The following is a 24,451-nucleotide window of genomic DNA, read 5'->3' on the forward strand; positions in this document are numbered from 1 at the left end:
ATGCGTTCACTGCTCGCAATGCATGCATCTCTCAACGGCCATGAACTGTACTTATTGTGCCTTGAGCTCTGCTCCATCCTTTCTGCCTGGAAATGATGCCCAGCAAAACAAGTCTGGCAAGTTATGTCATGTGTTTGAAAGAGCAAGCATTTCTTGTCTCTAACAAAAACCTCACTCACCGACAAGTTCTCACTTCCAATTTCTGACCCAAGCAGGTGAGACACTTCTAAGTGTCAGCTCTTACAACAACTGCTGTGAATATAACAAGACTTTTTTGCAAAGTTGGACTTAGGACTCCACAGGGGTAAGAGAAAATAATTTCAACATGGCTTTTAATAACTGAACATTTCAGACATTTACAACACAATCTTACACTGCATCAGATTAGAACAGATTAGATTAGATGTTTAATGCCATTTGTAAAGAAAAAAAAGATAAACTGTACAGAAACTATCAACTCTTTTGAAGATAAAAATTACAAAGGGAGACACTGTACAATGAAATAAAAATATAAATATGTTTTCTTGTCCTGCAAAATTCTGTACATCTCTTACATCTGTTATTGCACCTAAGATTATTGCAGACATATCTTTTTCACATTATATATTTGCACTGTTTTGTTTTTGTTTGTTCGTCACGATGTTTTACTTCTACTAATTTGAAAATGTGTCTTCTAATAAGCCACAGATTGTGCATCAATTTTCTCTGCTTAATACCAATATGAATACACACTACTTTGAATCGGTTATTTTAAGTACTGATTTTTTTTGTTGTGTGTATTGAATATTTTTATTTTGAATGGAAGATTTCAATTTGGGTTCAGAGGCAATCTTTTACAGGAATATTTTCAATATGCTGTCCATCTTTGTTTCTCCTTTGAAGTTAATTTATTTACGACTACTTTATACGTATTTGCTCAGGCACAGCTTTGACCTCTGTTGTGCTGTTAAACAAAATAAAGTAAACTTAAGCTTAAGCTCAACAAAACATTAGTTAAAAACAGTGCCTATTATTCTGAAGGCTTTAACTGTTAAACATGCATTCATGCAAACATGCATTCATTGTTAACACTGATGGATTGCAATGCTAGGTGTCGTCAGGGTGTGGCTCGCTATCTGCAGCTCAATGCATTGACCGCTTGATGTAACATACATAAGAGCAAAGATATTCCACTGTAGCAACTCAATTAATCTAACATGGATTTCCACAAATGAAGATTTTATTTACATTGTAAAAAACAAACATGTTATTACAAATACACAAATTGAGTTAATCCCAGACCCTAACTGAAAGTTCATACAATTTAATGTCCTGAAATTGTGAATTCAATTCTATTAATTAATGATCAAGAATGTTTGATTTATTAAGGCAGTAACTGCAGTACAGAGTCCCAAAAAAAGTCCCCTACAGCTTAATCAAAGTACACCTTATCTTATCTTACAAGTTTACTTGTGTGGTTGCCTCTCCCCGCTAAGACAATCTGCATGACAAAACAATGAGATCTTTTTGACAGACAACTGACAGACTTTATTTGCTAATTTCAGCCCATATGAAAGTTGATGATCTTACTTTTATCATCCTAGCTGTGGAGATTTGTAAATATATTTTAGCTTTGACACTTCTTTCAGGATTCTATCCTGAAAATATTGTGGAGGTTTAGAGTTAGGGCACAATTTGATAACTTCCTTCTAACTTATAGATATAATACTTAAGTTAACTACAAAGAAAAAAAAACTTGTAAAGTGATCACTTAGTATTCATTACCACTAAACAGGCTGGCTCATTGGGCAATAAGTCCCCAAGATTCTGCCCATCTCCGGGATCCTTCTCTGTGGTACCTTAGATGTGTTGGTGGTATTGGAGCTCTCTTTCATTGCCCTGCAAAATGTAGCTATTCTCTCTATTTTTTACCCTCTAGGATTCAACATGATGCCACAAGTCAAATCCAGATCCGCACTGCTCAATTAAATAAGAGTTTTCTGAAAGGAATCTGAGTTATAATTGTGTTATTATGAGTTGTATTGGTGGAGACACTTTACTAGTCTTGCACATACAGTGTGTGCCTGTGTTTGAAATCTTGAAAAACTAAATAAATGGAGCTGTGACACTCCCTTACCAGATAAGGGAAAACTAGCCATACTGGCCCCTCCAGATTGTCTGCATACTTGATGAAGCATGTCACACTCAGCATGTTTTCAGTCTCTTAAATTTTGAGTGCCTGCCAAATCATGTGTGTGACAAGCATCTCTCAGAAATAACAGTGTAAACCAGAATTTCCCTCAGGGATTAAAAAAGTATTTAAAAAACAATTACAAATAATCCAAAAAATTCAGTTGCCAGATTATCAGGTTCTGACTATACATTCTGGTAATGTCTGAGGCTGCTGTTTGTGGTGTTGTAGATCTGTTTACTTTACAATGAGATGGGTTTTTAATATAGTAGTATTCATGGACAATATACATGTATAAATGTATAAATAATGAATTCTCAACTTCTCACAGGAAACAAACGGCAGGAAGATGGACCCCCCCATACTCCTTCTCCTATTAGCAGGTATTTTGTTCGAGTGCATTAATCTTTGTGACTGTGTGTGTGTGTGTCTGCGTCAGATTTAGTATTTTTTTTTTTTAAGATTTATTTTTGGGCTTTCCGTGCCTCCAATGGAGAGATAGGACAATGGATAGAGCCGGAAATCAGGGAGAGAGAGAGAGAGAGTGGGGAATGACATGTGGGAAAGGAGCCACAGGTGGGATTCGAACCCAGTCTGCCAGAATTTGACTGATTATATATTTGACCATTTTTACATTTTTTCTCCTACAGGACTTCTGGGAACAGCATCGACCACCAACTCGACAACGGGTAAGATCACAGTGCAACTGTACATTCTTTAAAGACTTGTGAGTACAAAATCAAGAACAACGTGTTCAAATGGTGCCTTTTTTTTATTATCTGACATCACGGCTAACAAGGAATACATTTTTTTCAACAAGGAAAGAACAGTCTAGGAAATAGTAAATAAAACTTGTCATGAACAGGAAGTGAGAAACAGTTTGTTGAGCTCATTGGTTAGCCTGCTGTCATAAACTCTGGACCCACACAGAGACCCTATGACAATGTCAAAAAAAAGTATACCACATAAATAATATTAATCACATTGTTGTACGTACATTAAGTTTAAATGTTTATTTATTTATTTATATTTAAATGTTTTTATTGAGTTTGATTGAAGCTGCAGAGTTTATCATTGTTGTTTGTAGACCTCGGATGTTAAAATCCTGCATACAATTTTAAAATGAAAGAGTACCTAAAGGTATTAAATTAATTCCTAAATTTAAGCTTGATTAGCAATATGTTGATATGATAATGTTTATGGGTCTGTAGAGCGTTAAAGGGAATACATTAAGCTAATGACTGGCTCTGAGTAATAGTAAGCAGAATTATTAATAGTAGAATAATTATTTGACGGACAACAATACTGTATGTATATGATCAAATTATTACTTCAAATTATTAATAGAAAAATATAATCACAATCAATAACTAAATTTCAGTAGTCAATCGTGATTAATCAACTGTTTGATCGCAACTCGTGTGAGTTTGATATGTATTTTAGTCTTTAAGAGGTAGACACTCCTAAAATATATGTTCAAAAACACTGTGACAGTTGATTTTTCCAAAAAGTGGATGTCCCTTTTAATAATATTTTTAATTGACCAAAAGATTTCCAACACACTTTTGAGTTGGTGAAACCAACCTTTTACATGACAGTTTTCTTTTAAAGTGTCATTAAATATTTACACTCTATTTAAAAATGACTTTAAAGGACCATTTGACTTAATTGGTTCTAGAGAGGTTATATCTTGAAAATGAACCAATGGGAATGGGGCTGGGTGCAATGAGGTAAGGTAAACGGAAATATTATGGGAAGAGCAACAACTTCATGCTTTCCATCTTTTAATGGTTAAAAGCTCTCAAAATCGTATCATCCTATCTGGCGCTGGATTGGCTACATAACTGAAGCTTATTGGGTTGGACCCGAGAAGACTGTTGATGGAGATCGGAGGTCTCTTTCGAGTATTGACCGCAGCGTGGGTCTTCTGCATTGAATAGGACATGGATCACTAACAAAATTTGGTCTCCAAAAAATAACAATCTTTTGTTTTTGTGAGAGACTGATTGTTTAGCCAGGTTGATATGTAAGCCACTGAATATGTTCAGGGTGTCTAGTGTTGCAGTGAAATTGTTCTTTAACATAACACATTTAGAATTATCAAGATTCAAAGTGAATTTATTCCATTTAAATTTTGGTTTATATTTTAAAACTCTATAAAATGAATATCTGATGCAATGTGGGTGTTGTATTTTGTTTGTATTTATTCTGAGAGTGGACTGGCACATCTTTATAACCCCCACATCTTGATTAAAATTATATCTGAGTTCGACAAAGTACAGACTTACTTTGTGGGTATGTGAATGAGGCACTATGATTTTATTTACCGTCTTTGTGGTTTAAAACTGTTACAGCAGGTTGATGAGTTTAGTTTGTTATTGAAGCTTATTGTCTGAAATGTCATGAAAATGTTGGTAAATTTGATTAATCAAAATATGAGCAAAGCAAAACATAAAAGAAGCCAAGGACTGTACTCTAATTATGTATCTTTAAACATCAAAGTTATTGTGAAGGATAACAGAAATAAAATCAATATACAATTTGAAATAACCCCATTGTTAAAGACTGAATGGATACTTTCATAACTTATCTACACATAAATGTCTGTTAGTGGTAGCACAACATCTAGTGCTTAGACTACAGACTATAAGACTACAACAATGAAGGAAAGGACACTTGTAACTGGAGGATTTGATACATTTAAGGTTGATGATTTTTTTTAAATTATTTTGTTCAAACCAATATGTGATTGAAAACATGTAGAACTTAAACTTATCACAAAGTTGTAAAATAATATCAAGGTTTCCGACCACAAATATAAAAACCTTAATATTGTATCAAAAATACTTTTAGTGTATATCAGAAACAAAAGGAAAAAAGTTATTCAACTGTTTTCAGTAACTTTGTTTTTGCTTATTTCACATTCCTACAGTTAACACAACATCACCAATCAACATAACATCATCACCAATCAACACAACGTCATCACCAATCAACACAGCATCATCACCAGGCAGCATATCTGCAACATTCAAAAGTGTCTCACAACAAACCACTTCAAAGTCTCAATCAATCAAGACAACATCTTCAGTCAATGTAACCTCACCAACAGTCATAATAACCTCAACACCAGTGTATGACACCTCATCCATGGTCAACAGGGCCCCAACACCAGTTAACCAAACATCATCACCAAACCAAATGACCTCAGCCTCAGTCAATGTAACCACACCACCAGTCCATTTGAGCTCAACACAAATTAATTTAACAACTACACTTGCAAATACTATTTCACCATTCCTGAAAGCAACTACTCCAATAAGCAATACAATCTCACATGTTGATGTCACATCATCATCAAGAGAAATGACCTCAACTCAAACTAATGCAACTTCATTTCTAGACAATACAACCTCACTGCCAAGTGATAAAACCTCAACAACTGTCATGGAAACCTCACCTCCATACAGTAAAACATCACCATCCATCCACCTGACCTCAAACCCATACAATACCTCATCATCACCAACTGAAACCTCACCAATTACAGATTCAACGTCTCTAACAGAAAACCCAAATTCACCAAATATTAGCTCATCCCCAGTTAACACAACCTCACCACCACTCAACGCCACATTACCAACAGACAATGTAACCTCATCATCACATCACCTGACGTCATCAAATGTCAAAGCATCTACTCAAGATGTAACCATGATCTCACCAACAAGCAATGGAACCCCATCAACAGGTCACTTTTCTACAAAACTGTTAAATGAAACCTCTGCAGGTGCCATCAAGACTACACCCTCTGCCAAAATGACTTCACTGCCAGTCAATGCAACCTCAACTTCAATCAATGTCACCTCATTCACAGTCAACAAAGCCACACCACCATTGAGTCAAACCGCAGCAGGTGTCACCATGACATCATCAATTGCTGAAATTACATCTCTAACCACCAGTGCAACTTCACCACAAGCGAACATGACCTCAACAATTGTCTGCGTTTCCTCTGCACCTGTCACTAAAAGTGAGGCATATACCTCAAATCCAGTAAATTACACTTCATCACCAGTCAACAAAACTTCACCATTGGTCACCATAACATCACAAACAGGCATTGTAACCTCATCCCTGCATCCATCCGCAAAAACTCGAGATGAAAGCTCAGCAGGTGTAACTGTGACTTCACCAATAGCTGAAATGACATCTCTTAATGCCAGTGCAACTTCACAAAATGCCAACATGCCTTCAACAATTGTCAGCATTCCCTCCTCACCTGTCACTAGTGAGGAATTTACCTCAAGTCCAGTAAATTACACTTTGTCACCAGTCACTGCATCCTCACCAATGACCTCACCACAAGTCACAATGACCTCACTTTTGACTCGGATGACTACAACAGCAATAAGTGCAACCTCAGCACAAACAATTACCACAACCGGTGCACCAACCACGACAACTACAACTGCCCCACCAGCAGAGCCAAAAATTAAGTTGGAATTCAAGTTGCAGCAAACATTTACACAAGAACTTACAAACCAATCCTCGCCAGAGTTCAAGAAATTGAATGAGCAAGTAACCAACACAGTAAGTTCAAATATACTTAATTGCAGTTTCTGCATCTTTCCACATCAGATTTCAGATTTGTTATTCAAGTCCAGCTTAATGTTTATATATTTTAAAACACCAATATTTTAGAGGCTAATCAATGTGGAATATTGTAAGATTCTTTTGACTAGCAAACAGTATGAAATAAATAAAAATGCTGGTGTTTGAAATATACAGTATAATTATGATGATTGACATGACGAGGGACATTTAACTTATTTTCAAAGAGTAATTAACATTCATGGACGCAGAATAGCTTACAATAGACCAAAAAAAAGATACTCATTCTCTTTTATTGATTGAAAATGTTCTTTAAAAAATAATTTGCAGCTCAACACAGTCTATTCACAAAAATTTGGACCCACCTTCAATCGAACTGTCGTCAAAGGTTTCAGGTATAAAACACTGCTTGCTTTTCAATTTTAAAAATTGTTTCATACATTTTGATAATTTATTAATTAATTTCTTCCATGAGAAATAAGAAAATGTATGTTTTTTTCTCCTTGATTTTACATTGTTCTCTCATTCAAAAATGTTATCCTCCTTGAGACTTTATACAAAGGAAATAATAGCCAAATATTTTAAAACTATTTCTGTCACAGTCAAGGATCCGTTGTGGTAGATGCTGAGCTGATATTCAATAAGGTAGAAACACTACCAAATGCTAGCTCTGCAGCTGACACTTTGAAGACTGCTGCTTCCAGCTCTAATTTTTCTATCTCTGTAAACACATCATCAATCACTACAACTGGTAAGAAATGTCATCTATCTCAAAATGTTAATGCCAAACATTGTTGTAGATTATTTTTTTTTTTTAGGAAAATACTAACCCAAAATTACTAATAAGAGAACATCATCACATATTAAACACATCTTGTTTTTAGTTGTGTTGGCACCAACTGAAGCCCCAGCCACGGCTGCACCTTCAACACAGATGAAAACCACTCTCGCATCAGGTACAGTCATGACACAATCATCCATTGAATTGCAAATCCATTCAGCTTAGCAAATGAAATACAGCACAACTTAGATGGACTTGCTGTCACAATATGTCATTTCTGTCACTTAAATATGAGCAGCTTATTAGAATTCCTCTTCAATTGAAAAACTCACTCAGCAACTGAATCTCTGTTTAAACGATTATTTTAGGAATACTCTTCCACTAAACTGTCTACACTCTTACACAATTATTGATTGGGATAAAAAATGTTCCATTTAACTAACATAATCAAATATTTACCCAGTCAGACAAACCTCTCCTACTGTAAAATCATCCTCACCACCACCACCAACAACCTCTGAATCACTCCATTTGACCACATCGGCAAGCATTCCAACCACATCAACAGAACATGTTACATCATCATTAGCCAATGTAACCTCAACACGACGTGCCATGGTTACATCAGTAGCCAATATGTCCTCACCAACAGTTAATGAAACCTCAACTCCAATCCATATTACCTCATCAACAGTCCATGTAACCTCCCCGCCATTAAATGAAATCACAGCGGGAGTCAACAGGACTTCACCAACTGTTGAAGTCACCTCAGTACGAGTCAATGCAACCTCAACTCCAATCCATATTACTTCATTAACAATCAACAAATCTTCACAAATCTTCACCAATGTCACCTTAACATCACCAGCAGTCTCTGCAACCTCATCAACTGAACACAATACATCACCATCAGCCAACATAATTACAACACCACTTAACATGGTTACAACAGTAGTCAGTATGACCTCACCACCAGTTAATACAACCTCAACTCCTATCCATATCACCTCATCAACAGTCCATGTAACCTCCCAGTCTGTAAATGAAATCACAGCGGGAGTCAACAGGACTTCACCAACTGTTGAAGTCACCTCAGAAAGAATCAATGCAAACTCAACTTCAATCCATATTACTTCATTGACAGTCAACAAAACTTCACCATTGGTCACCATAACATCATCAGCAGTCACTACAACCTCATCAACAGAATACACTACATCATCATCAACCAATGTAACTTCAACACCACTTAACATAGTTACATCAGTAGCCAATATGTCCTCACCAACAGTAAATGAAACCTCAACTCCAATCCATATTACCTCATCAACAGTCCATGTAACCTCCCCGCCATTAAATGAAATCACAGCGGGAGTCAACAGGACTTCACCAACTGTTGAAGTCACCTCAGTACGAGTCAATGCAACCTCAACTCCAATCCATATTACTTCATTAACAATCAACAAATCTTCACAAATCTTCACCAATGTCACCTTAACATCACCAGCAGTCTCTGCAACCTCATCAACTGAACACAATACATCATCATCAGCCAACATAATTACAACACCAATTAACATGGTTACAACAGTAGTCAGTATGTCCTCACCACCAGTTAATACAACCTCAACTCCTATCCATATCACCTCATCAACAGTCCATGTAACCTCCCAGTCTGTAAATGAAATCACAGCGGGAGTCAACAGGACTTCACCAACTGTTGAAGTCACCTCAGAAAGAGTCAATGCAAACTCAACTTCAATCCATATTACTTCATTGACAGTCAACAAAACTTCACCATTGGTCACCATAACATCATCAGCAGTCACTACAACCTCATCAACAGAATGCACTACATCATCATCAGCCAATGTAACTTCAACACCACTTAACATAGTTACATCAGTAGTCAGTGTGTCGGCACCACCAGTAAATGCAACATCAACATCAACTCTAATCCATATCCCCTCATTAACAGTCAACAAAACTTCACCACTGGTCATTATAACATCATCAGCAGTCACTACAATCTTATCAACAGAACACATAACATCATCATCATCATCCAATGTAACCACAACACAAGTTCACGTGGATACATCAGTTGTGAGTGTGTCTTTACCACCAGTTAACACAACCTCAACTCCAATCCATATCACCTCAATGACAGTCAACAAAATTTCACCATTGGTCACTACAACATCACCAGCAGTTACCACAACCTCATCAAAAGAACACATAACATCATCAGCCAATGTAACCTCAACTCTAATCCATATAAATTCATCAACAGTTGATGTAACCTCCCAGCCTTTTAATGAAATCACAGCAGGAGTCAACAGTACTTTACCATATGTTGAAATCAACTCAGTACTAGTCAATGCATCTTCATCTCCAATCCATATCACCTCATCTCCAGTCAACAAAACTTCACCTTTGGCCAGCATAACATCAACAACAGGCATTGCAACCTCATCCATTCATCCATCCACAAAAACTCGAGATGAAAGCTCAGCAAATGTAACCATGACTTCACCAATTGCTGAAATGACAACTCTGACGACCAGTGCAACAAATGTCAGTATACCTTCCTCACCTGTCACCACCTCTACAACCACAACTGCTCCACCAGCAGAGCCAAAAATTAAGTTGGAATTCAAATTGCAGCAAACATTTACAAAAGAACTTACAAACAGAACTTCGCCAGAGTTCAAGGAATTGAATGAGCAAGTAACCAATGCGGTAAGTTCAAAAATGACTTATTGCTGTTTTTGCATCATTCCATAATTAGATTCTGTAGTTGTTATTCAAGTTTATCCTAGTAATTCTATATTTATACACCTTTGATCAGAGGCAAATCATGAGCAACGTGAAAAAATTTGGGATTTACTTGAATAATAAGCAGTTTTGAAGAAACCACAATGCTAGAGTTAAAAATGTATAATCAGGTTGACTGAACAAGGCACATTTAACTCGTTTTCCAAAAGTAATGAAAATTTAGAAACACAGAATACATTAGAACCATAACATCTGATTATTTTTAACATTACAACTTCATTCTCTTCATATTTATGGAAATTTATAATCTGTTCTTTAAAAAATAAATTACAGCTCAACACAGTCTATTCACAAAAATTTGGACTGACCTTCAATCGAACTGTCGTCAAAGGTTTCAGGTATAAAACACTGCTTGCTTTACATCTTAAAAAGTTTTAGACTTTTTAAAAATTGTATCAGCTCTTTTCTTACAGTATGTAAAACAATAAGTATTTTTTGCCTAGAGTTCTTACATTGTTTGCTTGTTAAAAAATATTGTCCTTCTCCTGGAGACAGTATTCAACAACAATGGCAACATTGGCCAAATATGAGTAGGCCGAAAAAATGACTCATTACAACTATTTTTGTCACAGCCAAGGATCTGTTGTGGTAGATGCTGAGCTGATATTCAATAAGGTAGCAACACTACCAAATGCTAGCTCTGCAGCTGACACTTTGAAGACTGCAGCTTCCAGCTCTAACTTTTCCCTCTCTGTCAACACATCATCAATCACTACAACTGGTAGGACATCATTTTATTACCAAATAATGAATGTACAATTTGCAACTCTTCATTCCGCCCTCAAGCTGAATCTGTGACATTGATGATATATCCTAAAGAAAACAATAACCATTTGATAATTCTTATTTTCAGTTGTGTTGGCACCAACTGAAGCCTCAGTTGTCTCTACAACACTGACAAACAAAACTCCCTCACCAGGTATTAAAATGACATCAGTCCAAAAACATTGTCCAAGACACGAGTAAAAAGTCATTGTCACAGTTATAACAGTTGAACGTAATCTCAACTAAAAGGGGAAAGGTCAAATCTTATATTTAGTTCATCAAAATGATTGGACTTTACAGCAAGACTTCTCAAAGTAACCTCAAATACAGTTCTAATGACCTCACTACTAATCAACATGATCTTAACATCAATCGATAAGCAAACCAGCAGTAAATGTAACATTCTAAACATTTAATGCAACCTCAACAGCAGTCCACATGTCCTCACAAACTGTCAATGCAACCACTCATACTGTCTCTGGCAGTCCATTTAAACTCCCGAAAGTATGTGTGTATGTGTTACATAACCAGTACCACTAAGAAACAAAGCCTTGCTACAAGATACAACTGCATGAAAACCAGTTCACACAACTCTATTTTCAGGTAAAACTCTTCACTTTCTTTGAATTTCTCTGCTGATGATTTTAAATCTATTTTTTCCCATTCTTTTGTTCTTTCATATTTGGTTATACAACTATAACATTAGCTGTCTGTTTTCTAAAAGTGGTGAAATTAACTAGTTAACTGCTAACTGTCCCTGAGAGGCAAAGCTTCAAATCAACAAATGCTAATTAGCATACATCCACCCCAAATCTAAAATCGACTTAATTTGACATACTGAAGAGAGATGAGGTTTGAGTTAATTGAAAACAGTATTTCTTGATTTTGCAACAGTAAATTATTTTTATTGTATTTCACGTGGATATCTTCATTTAAAACTTTCCATTGTGTCTTGTCTAGAAAGAAGAAGAACATAAGGATAACTTTTCTAATGTATTATTGTAGTTATGGGTCATATTGGGTCAACGCTTATCTGGTATTAAACAATGTGAACATACTTCCTATAGAAGTGCTGCAAAAGATACTTTGTTGGCTGCTGAAAACACTGTCTATACTCAGCATCAACCCATCATCTATATGTTTGTTTTTTCAATATTTTACAGTAGAAATAGACATACTACACTACATAGACATACCGTTGAAACATAATTAAAATGTGATTGAACATATGTGAATAACACTATTTTAATATTTTTTCCAGTTTTTCTTGAACAAACTAATCACCAACTTCAACTACTGCTGCCACAGTTATACCATGAACATCCAGTTCATGTCAATGTTACTCCCATTCATGTAACTCAAGACATTCACCTTGATGCTTTGAATACAATTTCTTAGAAAAACTAAATTCTTTAAACCATGATTTTACTGTACAATGGCATTACAAGATACTGTTTAAAATGTCAAAGTATGTTATACAAATAAAGTTGCCTTGCCTTACCATGCTTGTATTGTTTCATTTTCAGTTACTTAGGTGTTGTATTGTGAAATTCAATGAAATTCTGTTTAAAAGAATTAAGGGTGTCACTTAACAACTCACACAAATACATTGTAATTATCACATCTCCAATGAAATTTTCACGCTTTCCTTACAGAAACTTCACCGCTGGTCAACATGACCTCACCACCACCTGTCAACATGACCTCACAACAACCTGTAAACATGACCTCACCACCACTCAACGTAACCTCACCGCCTGTCAACATACCCTCACCATCGCTCAATGCAACCTCACCACCTGTCAACATGACTTCACCACCACCTGTAGAAATAATATCCACACCTGTCAACATGACCTCACCACCACTCAACATGACCTCACCACCACTCAACATGATCTCACCACCAGTCAACATGACCTCACCACCAGTCAACATGACCTCACCACCAGTCAACATGACCTCACCACCACTCAACATGATCTCACCACCAGTCAACATGACCTCACCACCACTCAATGCAACCTCACCGCGTGTCAACATGACCTCACCACCACCTGTAAACATAACCTCACCACTCATCAATATGACCTCACCACCACTCAATGCAACCTCACCGCGTGTCAACATGACCTCACCACCACCTGTAAACATAACCTCACCACTCATCAACATGACTTCACCACCACCTGTAAACATAATATCCACACCTGTCAACATGACCTCACCACCACTCAACACAACCTCACTGCGTGTCAACATGACCTCACCACCACCTGTAAACAGAACCTCACCACCACCTCTAAACATGACCTCACCTCCAGTCAACATGACCTCACCACCACCTGTAAACATAACCTCAGCGCCAGTCAATATGACCTCACCACCTTTCATTGCAACCTCACCACCTGTCAACATGACCTCACCACCACCTGTAAACATAACCTCACCACCAGTCAACATGACCTCACCACCACCTGTCAACATGACCTCACCGCATGTCAACATTACTTCACCACCACCTGTAAACATAACCTCACCTCCAGTCAACATGACCTCACCACCACCTGTAAACATGACCTCACCACCACCTGTCAACATAACCTCACCGCATGTCAACATGACCTCACCACCACCTGTAAACATAACCTCACCACCAGTCAACATGACCTCACCACCAGTGAACACAACCTCACCACCTGTAAACATGACTTCACCACCACTCAATGCAACCTCCCCAGTAGAAACTGGAACATCAGGACAACCAGTTACAACAACTGGTCCAGCTACTACATCAACACCTCCACAACCAATAGAACCAAAGATTGATCTGGGATTTAGTTTGCAGCAAACGTTCGAACAAGATCTGGCAAACAAATCCTCACCAGCTTTCAAAGCGTTAGAGATGCAAGTCACCAACTCAGTAAGTCAAACTGTTTTCTATTGTGGTTTTTGCTTGCTTCAAAATCATATACAGCATAAGCATGAGATGTGTATACTGTATGACAAGCTTTGGAATATGAAATCAATGAAATAGATATGTATTTAATACATGTGATATACCATGAACTGTTTATCATTGTGTATATTGAATATTTCCATGTAAATATTTATTCCACAGCTCAATAAGGTATACTCACAAAGATTTGGAGATTCCTTCAATCGAACTGAAGTCACAGGTTTCAGGTATTGATCACTTCATGCTATTACATGTTTTTATAGATTTGTTTTTGTATTCTTAGGTTATATCTTGAAATGGAGGTATATGTTGTACTTTGCTTTGTTTGACTATGCATTTTGGTTTATCATTGAAATTAGAAAATAGTTTTCAGGTTATATGGACAGATTTTGGGGGATTATTTGTTCAGAAAACAACAATGGCAATTAAAAGTTAAAATGAAAAAAGGGCTGAAAAAATATATTTTTCAATTCATTTCTGTCACAGGCCAGGATCTATTATGGTGACTGCTTTGCTGATCTTCAATGATGTGCAAACACTGCCAAATGCTAGCTCTGCAGTGGACACTTTGACGACTGCTGTTTCCGGCTCTAATTTTTCCCTCCCTGTCAACACATCATCTATTAGTGCAGCTGGTAGGACATTATGTGATAACCGAATAGTTGATGCGAAATTTTGAAATAATTTATTGAAAGCACAAACTGTATCCGTAGTGATGAGAATATAATTTAAAGAAAACAATAACATCTTTAATGAATCTTTTCAGTTGTGTTGGCACCAACTCAAGCTCCTGCCACAGATGCCCCTACAACATTAATGAGCACAACTTCTCCACCAGGTATTACACAGTCGTACTGTGAAATTGAAATTAAATTCCATTTAAGAAGTGAAATGTTGTCACTTAACAACTCACACAAATATATAATTTATGTACAAATACAAATACGTAATTATCACAACTCCGGAGAAAATTTTGTCTTTTTCTCCTTTCCTTACAGAAACCTCACAACTGGTCAACATGACATCACCACCACTCAATGCAACCTCACCCCCCATCAATATGACCTCACCACCTGTCAACATGACCTCACCACCACCTGTAAACATAACCTCAGCGCCAGTCAATATGACCTCACCACCTTTCATTGCAACCTCACCACCTGTCAACATGACCTCACCACCACCTGTAAACATAACCTCACCACCAGTCAACATGACCTCACCACCACCTGTCAACATGACCTCACCGCATGTCAACATTACTTCACCACCACCTGTAAACATAACCTCACCTCCAGTCAACATGACCTCACCACCACCTGTAAACATGACCTCACCACCACCTGTCAACATAACCTCACCGCATGTCAACATGACCTCACCACCACCTGTAAACATAACCTCACCACCAGTCAACATGACCTCACCACCAGTGAACACAACCTCACCACCTGTAAACATGACTTCACCACCACTCAATGCAACCTCCCCAGTAGAAACTGGAACATCAGGACAACCAGTTACAACAACTGGTCCAGCTACTACATCAACACCTCCACAACCAATAGAACCAAAGATTGATCTGGGATTTAGTTTGCAGCAAACGTTCGAACAAGATCTGGCAAACAAATCCTCACCAGCTTTCAAAGCGTTAGAGATGCAAGTCACCAACTCAGTAAGTCAAACTGTTTTCTATTGTGGTTTTTGCTTGCTTCAAAATCATATACAGCATAAGCATGAGATGTGTATACTGTATGACAAGCTTTGGAATATGAAATCAATGAAATAGATATGTATTTAATACATGTGATATACCATGAACTGTTTATCATTGTGTATATTGAATATTTCCATGTAAATATTTATTCCACAGCTCAATAAGGTATACTCACAAAGATTTGGAGATTCCTTCAATCGAACTGAAGTCACAGGTTTCAGGTATTGATCACTTCATGCTATTACATGTTTTTATAGATTTGTTTTTGTATTCTTAGGTTATATCTTGAAATGGAGGTATATGTTGTACTTTGCTTTGTTTGACTATGCATTTTGGTTTATCATTGAAATTAGAAAATAGTTTTCAGGTTATATGGACAGATTTTGGGGGATTATTTGTTCAGAAAACAACAATGGCAATTAAAAGTTAAAATGAAAAAAGGGCTGAAAAAATATATTTTTCAATTCATTTCTGTCACAGGCCAGGATCTATTATGGTGACTGCTTTGCTGATCTTCAATGATGTGCAAACACTGCCAAATGCTAGCTCTGCAGTGGACACTTTGACGACTGCTGTTTCCGGCTCTAATTTTTCCCTCCCTGTCAACACATCATCTATTAGTGCAGCTGGTAGGACATTATGTGATAACCGAATAGTTGATGCGAAATTTTGAAATAATTTATTGAAAGCACAAACTGTATCCGTAGTGATGAGAATATAATTTAAAGAAAACAATAACATCTTTAATGAATCTTTTCAGTTGTGTTGGCACCAACTCAAGCTCCTGCCACAGATGCCCCTACAACATTAATGAGCACAACTTCTCCACCAGGTATTACACAGTCGTACTGTGAAATTGAAATTAAATTCCATTTAAGAAGTGAAATGTTGTCACTTAACAACTCACACAAATATATAATTTATGTACAAATACAAATACGTAATTATCACAACTCCGGAGAAAATTTTGTCTTTTTCTCCTTTCCTTACAGAAACCTCACAACTGGTCAACATGACATCACCACCACTCAATGCAACCTCACCCCCCATCAATATGACCTCACCACCTGTCAACATGACCTCACCACCACTCAACGCAACCTCACTGCCTGTCAGCATGACCTCACTACATGTCAACATGACCTCACCACCACCTGTCAACATGACCTCAGCGCCAGTCAATATGACCTCACCACCTTTCAATGCAACCTCACCATCTGTCAACATGACCTCACCACCACCTGTAAACATAACCTCAGCGCCGGTCAATATGACCTCACCACCTTTCAGCATGACCTCACTACCTTTCAATTCAACCTCACCACCTGTCAACATGACCTCACCACCACCTGTAAACATAACCTCAGCGCCGGTCAATATGACCTCACCACCTTTCAATGCAACCTCATCACCTGTCAACATGACCTCACCACTTCTCACATCAACAGCTGCACCAACCCCATTACAGACTGTGAATATTACATCAGCTACTCCCAATGCTACAGCTGGTCAAACTGCAGCTAGTGAGGGAACCCTGGGTCTTCAGTTTAGTCTCAACCAAACATTTACATCAGATCTCTTAAACACATCTTCCTCAGAGTTTCAGGCTTTAGCTTCAACAGTGGAGTCACAGGTAAGATTTCAATGCACTCCTACCATGCACAAATATTCTTATGAAGCCAAAGACAATTTTCCACATTATAGACAAAAACAAGTTCTGATACAAAGATCTGTACAATATAAGTTATCAAATAACATGTTGCAGCCTCCATAACAAACAAATCACAACCTATGAGCAACTGACAATAATGTTGTCTTTCAGTTAAATGAAGTGGGTCGCAGACTATATGGACCAAGCTTTATCTGCGCCAAAGTTAACTCATTCATGTAAGCCAAAATTGAAATTGCTTACAAATTTTGCTTTGTATTTGCGGCTCACATGCTTTGACAGTATATGTTTCCCTTTATTTACTGTAGGAGTGGATCAGTGGTTGTCAGCTCAACCCTCACGTTCACGAATCAAAGTTCAGTTCCTGAAACAAGCACTGCTACCTCACAACTCAGCAGTGAACTAACTAGCAACTCAACTCTGAACGTTTTAGCAGGCAGTGTGACTGCAGGTTAGTAATTGGAGACATAGAGATCAAATTGAATTACCCTGCAAATGTATACAGGTACATACATGATCAATGCCATATTTTCTTTTTTTGTTAATTATTTGTTCCGGTTTAGTTTCTTCAGCTGCCACTACCACAGCTCCAACAGCAGCAACAACTGCTGCCCCTTCAACATTAATGAGAACAACTTCTCCACCAGGTATTACACAGTTGTACTGTGAAATTGAAATTAAATTCCGTTTAAGAAATGAAATATTGTCACTTAACAACTCAGACAAATACATAATTTGTGTACAAATACAAATACGTAATTATCACAACTCCGGTGAAAATTTTGTCTTTTCCTCCTTTCCTTCAGGAACCTCACAACTGGTCAACATGACCTCACCACCACTCAATGCAACCTCACCCCCCATCAATATGACCTCACCACCTGTCAACATAACCTCACCACCTGTCAACATGACCTCACCACCACCTGTCAACATGACCTCACCACCTGTCAACATGACCTCACCACCACCTGTAAACATGACCTCACCACCTGTCAACATGACCTCACCACCACCTGTAAACATAACCTCACCACCTGTCAACATGACCTCACCACCACCTGTCAACATGACCTCACCACCACCTGTCAACATAACCTCACCACCTGTCAACATGACCTCACCACCACCTGTAAACATAACCTCACCACCACCTGTCAACATGACCTCACCACCTGTCAACATGACCTCACCACCACCTGTCAACATGACCTCACCACCTGTCAACATGACCTCACCACCACCTGTAAACATAACCTCACCACCTGTCAACATGACCTCACCACCACCTGTCAACATGACCTCACCACCACCTGTCAACATGACCTCACCACCTGTCAACATGACCTCACCACCACCTGTAAACATAACCTCACCACCTGTCAACATGACCTCACCACCACCTGTCAACATGACCTCACCACCACCTGTCAACATGACCTCACCACCACCTGTCAACATGACCTCACCACCACCTGTCAACATAACCTCACCACCTGTCAACATGACCTCACCACCACCTGTAAACATGACCTCACCACCACCTGTCAACATGACCTTACCACCACCTGTCAACATGACCTCACCACCTGTCAACATGACCTCACCACCACCTGTAAACATGACCTCACCACCTGTCAACATGACCTCACCACCACCTGTAAACATAACCTCAGCGCCGGTCAATATGACCTCACCACCTTTCAATGCAACCTCATCACCTGTCAACATGACCTCACCACCTCTCACATCAACAGCTGCACCAACCCCATTACAGACTGTGAATATTACATCAGCTACTCCCAATGCTACAGCTGGTCAAACTGCAGCTAGTGAGGGAACCCTGGGTCTTCAGTTTAGTCTCAACCAAACATTTACATCAGATCTCTTAAACACATCTTCCTCAGAGTTTCAGGCTTTAGCTTCAACAGTGGAGTCACAGGTAAGATTTCAATGCACTCCTACCATGCACAAATATTCTTATGAAGCCAAAGACAATTTTCCACATTATAGACAAAAACAAGTTCTGATACAAAGATCTGTACAATATAAGTTATCAAATAACATGTTGCAGCCTCCATAACAAACAAATCACAACCTATGAGCAACTGACAGTAATGTTGTCTTTCAGTTAAATGAAGTGGGTCGCAGACTATATGGACTAAGCTTTGTTCGCGCCAAAGTTAACTCATTCATGTAAGCCAAAATTGAAATTGCTCACAAATTTTGCTTTGTATTTGCGGCTCACATGCTTTGACAGTATATGTTTCCCTTTATTTACCGTAGGAGTGGATCAGTGGTTGTCAGCTCAACCCTCACGTTCACGAATCAAAGTTCAGTTCCTGCAACAAGCACTGCTACCTCACAACTCAGCAGTGAACTAACTAGCAACTCAACTCTGAACGTTTTAGCAGGCAGTGTGACTGCAGGTTAGTAATTGGAGACATAGAGATCAATTTACCCTGCAAATGTATGTACATGCATGCTTAATGCCATATTTTCTTTTTTTGTTAATTATTTGTTCCGGTTTAGGTTCTACAGCTGCCACTACCGCAGCTCCAACAGCAGCAACAACTGCTGCCACTACTGCAGCTCCACCGGCAGCAACAACTGCTGCTCCTTCTGTAGCTGCAACAACAGCTGCCCCTTCTGCAGCTGCTGCCACTACTGCAGCTCCACCAGCAGCAACAACAGCTGCCCCTACTGCAGCTGCCACTACTGCAGCTCCACCGGCAGCAACAACTGCTGCTCCTTCTGTAGCTGCAACAACAGCTGCCCCTTCTGCAGCTCCACCGGCAGCAACAACAGCTGCCCCTACTGCAGCTGCCACTACTGCAGCTCCACCGGCAGCAACAACTGCTGCTCCTTCTGTAGCTGCAACAACAGCTGCCCCTTCTGCAGCTCCACCGGCAGCAACAACAGCTGCCCCTACTGCAGCTGCCACTACTGCAGCTCCACCGGCAGCAACAACTGCTGCTCCTTCTGTAGCTGTAACAACAGCTGCCCCTACTGCAGCTGCCACTACGGCAGCTCCACCGGCAGCAACAGATTCTCCAACATCCAGTGAAGGAACTTTGGGTTTACAATTTAGTCTCAACCAAACTTTCACATCAGACCTCTCCAACCCATCCTCAACAGCTTTCCAGACTTTAGCTACAACGGTGGTCACAGAGGTAAGATTACTGTGAACAACAATCTCTTTTACAAATTCTTGGTAAAATATATGAGACTGAATTTTGGTATTGGTAGCGTTCAAAAGGGGAGCAAATGACTTAATGCAATCCCGGTATCTATTGGCTGTCATCCTACAATGATTTTGCTTAAATTAGTGCCTAAAAATAGATCAATAGATACCATATATTCATAAAATTGCAGCCAATAATCTACTTTCTGGCATTGTTTAGTATTTCTGACTCCATTCTAGCTAAGTTGTTCAGATGGAACTTAATATCAGATTACACAGTGCATCTTGCTCCAAATTGTATTCAAACCTAATCAATACATCATTGTTTTTATATGTGCTTTCAACCATTTATTTTTTATATAATCAAACACTGATATTTTCCTTAAGGTAAACAAAGTCTGTGTAAGGGTCTTTGGACCATCTTTCAGACGCTCCATTGTGAACTCATTCACGTAAGACAAAATTCCCTAACTTTCTTTTCCTTGAAATTTACCGCTCACTTGTTTATTAAATGTTTATTTATCATTTTGTCACTGTAGGAGTGGATCAGTGGTTGTCGCCTCAACACTTGTGTTCAACAGTTCAAGCTCAGTACCTGCAACAAGCAGTGCAACTTCACTTCTCAGTCGTGAACTTACAAGCAACTCAACATCCCTGAACATTATTGCTGGCAGTGTCTCTACACGTGAGTTATCAGACATCTTGAAGTAATCTTTTATTTGTGGTTTACATTTACTTCTGTTAACAAACATGGATGCACATAGCATTCAACATGCATGTTAAATTGACAAATTTGTCATTCTTTTTATTTCTTAATATTAACGTATAAGAAGGACTCAATGCTGGGCCGAACCTCTGGCTAAGACAGTATTTTGATTTTATCTTGTTACTTTACGTCTGAAGGATTTCACTGAGTAATACCTCTGTTTTTTCTGAAATTTCAGAGGCAACATCAACATCAAACAGTCTAAGGCCTACAATGGGCTCATTGGTAGTCCTAATAGTAACACTGCTGACTGTGGCTCAGATGCTGATGGACTTGTAACCAGCACCAATGGCAGATTCACTGACTTAGGCAATAGCTTGACGCTATAAAGTCGGAGGAAAAAATAAATTTTCGAAGAAACAAGAACCAAAGGCACAAGAGGTGTACATTATGAAAGTTACCAGTACAATGTCATATGGTAAAAAGATGTGTACTGTTTGTCAAATTCTAAAAAGATATTTTCTTTCATTTTAATTTTACCTCTCTCATTTATTTAAAGAAATACTCTAAAGGATTGTAAGATTAAAACTATCTATGTTTGAGACTACTTTGTGTTTTTGTAGAACTTGCAATTCTTTTTTTTGTAAACGTCTCTTTGTGTACTATTTTTATATGGCACTGTGAGGACATGTTTTATTAAATACCAACTATTTATTTTCAGTTAAAGGCATGTCAAAACATAAATTTCTAGATGCGAATGAAGGAAGAACTGTGCAGTTGTAGTTTGTCAAGCCAAAATATTTGGGTGTGGCAGTTCAGTAGGAATATTGGTGGAGACCAATAATTCATATTATATTATTATTGTTTTTCATCTGAAAACAAGTATGCAGTTGGTAAAGACTCAAAACATATTTTAACATAGAGATCTAACTACAACCATGTTTTAGGAAGCTAAGGTTAACGGCATAGCATAGTTAAGTGAGTGCAATAGTACTGTTGAGCATAATAGTTACATTGAATAAAATGTCTGGTTTTGTACTTTTAAGTCAATGATGGCAATTGGGCTACTGCTTGTCTATAGATTCCAGGTACAATAATATCATTTAGCAAAATTATTTGTTTTAATTCCCAGGTTGAATAAAGTCCTTCTTCTTGAATGTTCTTTTTGATATTGGGGTTGAACAAGTGCATTTTGTATTCATCATTTAAGTATAAAATATTGCCTTTAAAATCACCAGTTGTTTTTTCTAATTTCTTTTATCTCTCTTAAAAAAAGATATAGCAAAATATATTTGTACTTAAAAGTATTCACACCTCAACTTGATGGCAAATTAAACTATTTATATGTAATGGTGTGATTGATATACTACTTTAATTTTCTGTTCAGTTCAGACATCTTAATTGAGCCCAAAAAGCAGTTAAATCTTTACAGTCTACTCAAACCATGAATTGATTTATAAAAAATAAAAAAACATCAAAATTGGAGTATGTTACAGGCAATAAGAAATAGAGATGCACACGGGCATGCTGGCACCCTCGTGTGGCCCCATGATAAATGAAAAACAGGAGGGCGGGGCAAAGATTAAAATAAACAGTTGAAAGTTTTAAAAAAAGATGAATAAATAAATAAAGGATACATTTATACAGCTCTCATTTTGTTAGATGATGTTTTATTAACCCACATTGTATTTAATATCTTACACGTTTCACTTGATATAGTTTAACCAATGTTTTCAATAAAAATTGTAGTTTTTCTTCTCTTGCTACAACCTCATTTTATTACTTTAACGGATATCTTTGTTTTGTTTATTATCTCTATTAACGCTTTCATAGTCTTATTACTACTATTATTATTTTTTACTGCTATTTATTCCTTTTATACAGTTCATCATATGTATTGACCCTATTTAGCATTGCTGTATTTCATGCTTTTGTCTTCTCTTTTTATTCTTTATACCTCTTTAATTGCTTTAATCTCTTCTTATAGCTTTTAACTTTTAATTTACTCTTATCCCTTCTGATGTTTCTCTTTTAGTTGCCAACATAATCTGATCCTCTTGGTCTCAGGGGCTCACGGTTGGCTGGGTTCTTATGATGTTGGTTTATTTTCATTGGTATATATTCATGAACAATCCTGGGACTGATCCCAGGAACTCAACTATTGGAAGTGATTTGGCATAACCGTGTGGTCAGCCTGCCACGCTGCCTCCCCAATGCCGTCTACCTCACTATGTGGACCTGCCTGTGCCTGCTGCCATGGTGTCAATGATTCTTTCCTGGCATAACATCGCAAGTGTGGATGGCACAGACACTGCCAATGATGATCACCCACGGCTCTGTGTTGCTTTATCAGGGCCCACAGGGCTGCTTACCTTTGTTTGATCTACAGCTGCAGTCAGCATAGCAGTTTCACGGAGCGGTACAACTCTCCAGAGCTGCACCGACTCATACCAATGAGCAATACCCAATGCTTTCCAGCACCCCCCTGGATTACCCACATCAAACTCCACTTTCTTTGAATATGTTAAAAGACTCCAGGATATCACACAAACTGCCATCCACATTAGCTGTTCCACAGATGAATCCGACGAAAACAGACAATGGTGCGTGGGATTTTGTGACACCTCGTACTACAACAATAACTATGAACAAAAGTTCCACTCTAACAATGAGGCTACAAACACTGAACCCTGTGACAAAGGGACAACACAAATTAATGATGCCAAAATAATTTGGGAGTCAAACCAAAAAGACTGATGTCGGGTCATATTCAGTAGTAATGAATAAAACAGAGTAAATAGAAAGCTTACTGACTGATTCTAACATTGATAATATTTGTCGGCTTACTCTTTCTCAAACTTAGATTTAGACAACTTTATTGATCACAGAGGGCAATTCAGTTCCATAGTCCACCCAGACCATGCATACATTTACATACAAACAACTGATGGAGTATGTCAGAGACAATAAAACCAATCAGTACTTGACAAAGATGATCGCTGGCAAGCTGACACCCTCGTGTGGTTTCTTTGGGTAATAACACACACA

General features: G+C 38.0%; 2 protein-coding genes across 2 annotated transcripts; both read left to right on the forward strand.

Annotated features, from left to right (window-relative positions):
* Positions 1 to 178: 178 nt before the first annotated feature.
* Positions 179 to 18,519, forward strand: LOC136179055 (mucin-2-like; the record flags this gene model as incomplete). Its single annotated transcript, XM_065953849.1, has 24 exons — positions 179 to 304; positions 2,502 to 2,553; positions 2,821 to 2,859; positions 5,103 to 6,763; positions 7,115 to 7,179; positions 7,387 to 7,535; positions 7,669 to 7,740; positions 9,985 to 10,307; positions 10,677 to 10,741; positions 10,976 to 11,124; positions 11,257 to 11,322; positions 12,824 to 14,091; positions 14,290 to 14,354; positions 14,614 to 14,762; positions 14,894 to 14,965; positions 15,126 to 15,802; positions 16,001 to 16,065; positions 16,325 to 16,473; positions 16,605 to 16,676; positions 16,837 to 17,477; positions 17,667 to 17,731; positions 17,822 to 17,964; positions 18,077 to 18,160; positions 18,320 to 18,519. Coding segments are annotated over exons 2-24 (6,273 nt in total), but the record flags the coding sequence as incomplete, so codon positions are not given.
* A 665-nt stretch (positions 18,520 to 19,184) lies between these two features.
* LOC109994142 (transcriptional regulatory protein AlgP) lies at positions 19,185 to 22,753 on the forward strand. Its single transcript, XM_020647336.3, has 7 exons — positions 19,185 to 19,455; positions 19,645 to 19,709; positions 19,800 to 19,942; positions 20,046 to 20,686; positions 21,085 to 21,149; positions 21,237 to 21,382; positions 21,642 to 22,753. The coding sequence occupies exons 1-7, from the start codon at positions 19,201 to 19,203 to the stop codon at positions 21,740 to 21,742; spliced, it is 1,416 nt and encodes a 471-aa protein (XP_020502992.3). The 5' UTR covers positions 19,185 to 19,200; the 3' UTR covers positions 21,743 to 22,753.
* The last annotated feature ends 1,698 nt before the right edge of the window (positions 22,754 to 24,451 follow it).

The sequence above is a fragment of the Labrus bergylta genome, chromosome 1 (assembly GCF_963930695.1).
Source record: "Labrus bergylta chromosome 1, fLabBer1.1, whole genome shotgun sequence".
Taxonomy (NCBI): Eukaryota; Metazoa; Chordata; class Actinopteri; order Labriformes; family Labridae; genus Labrus; species Labrus bergylta.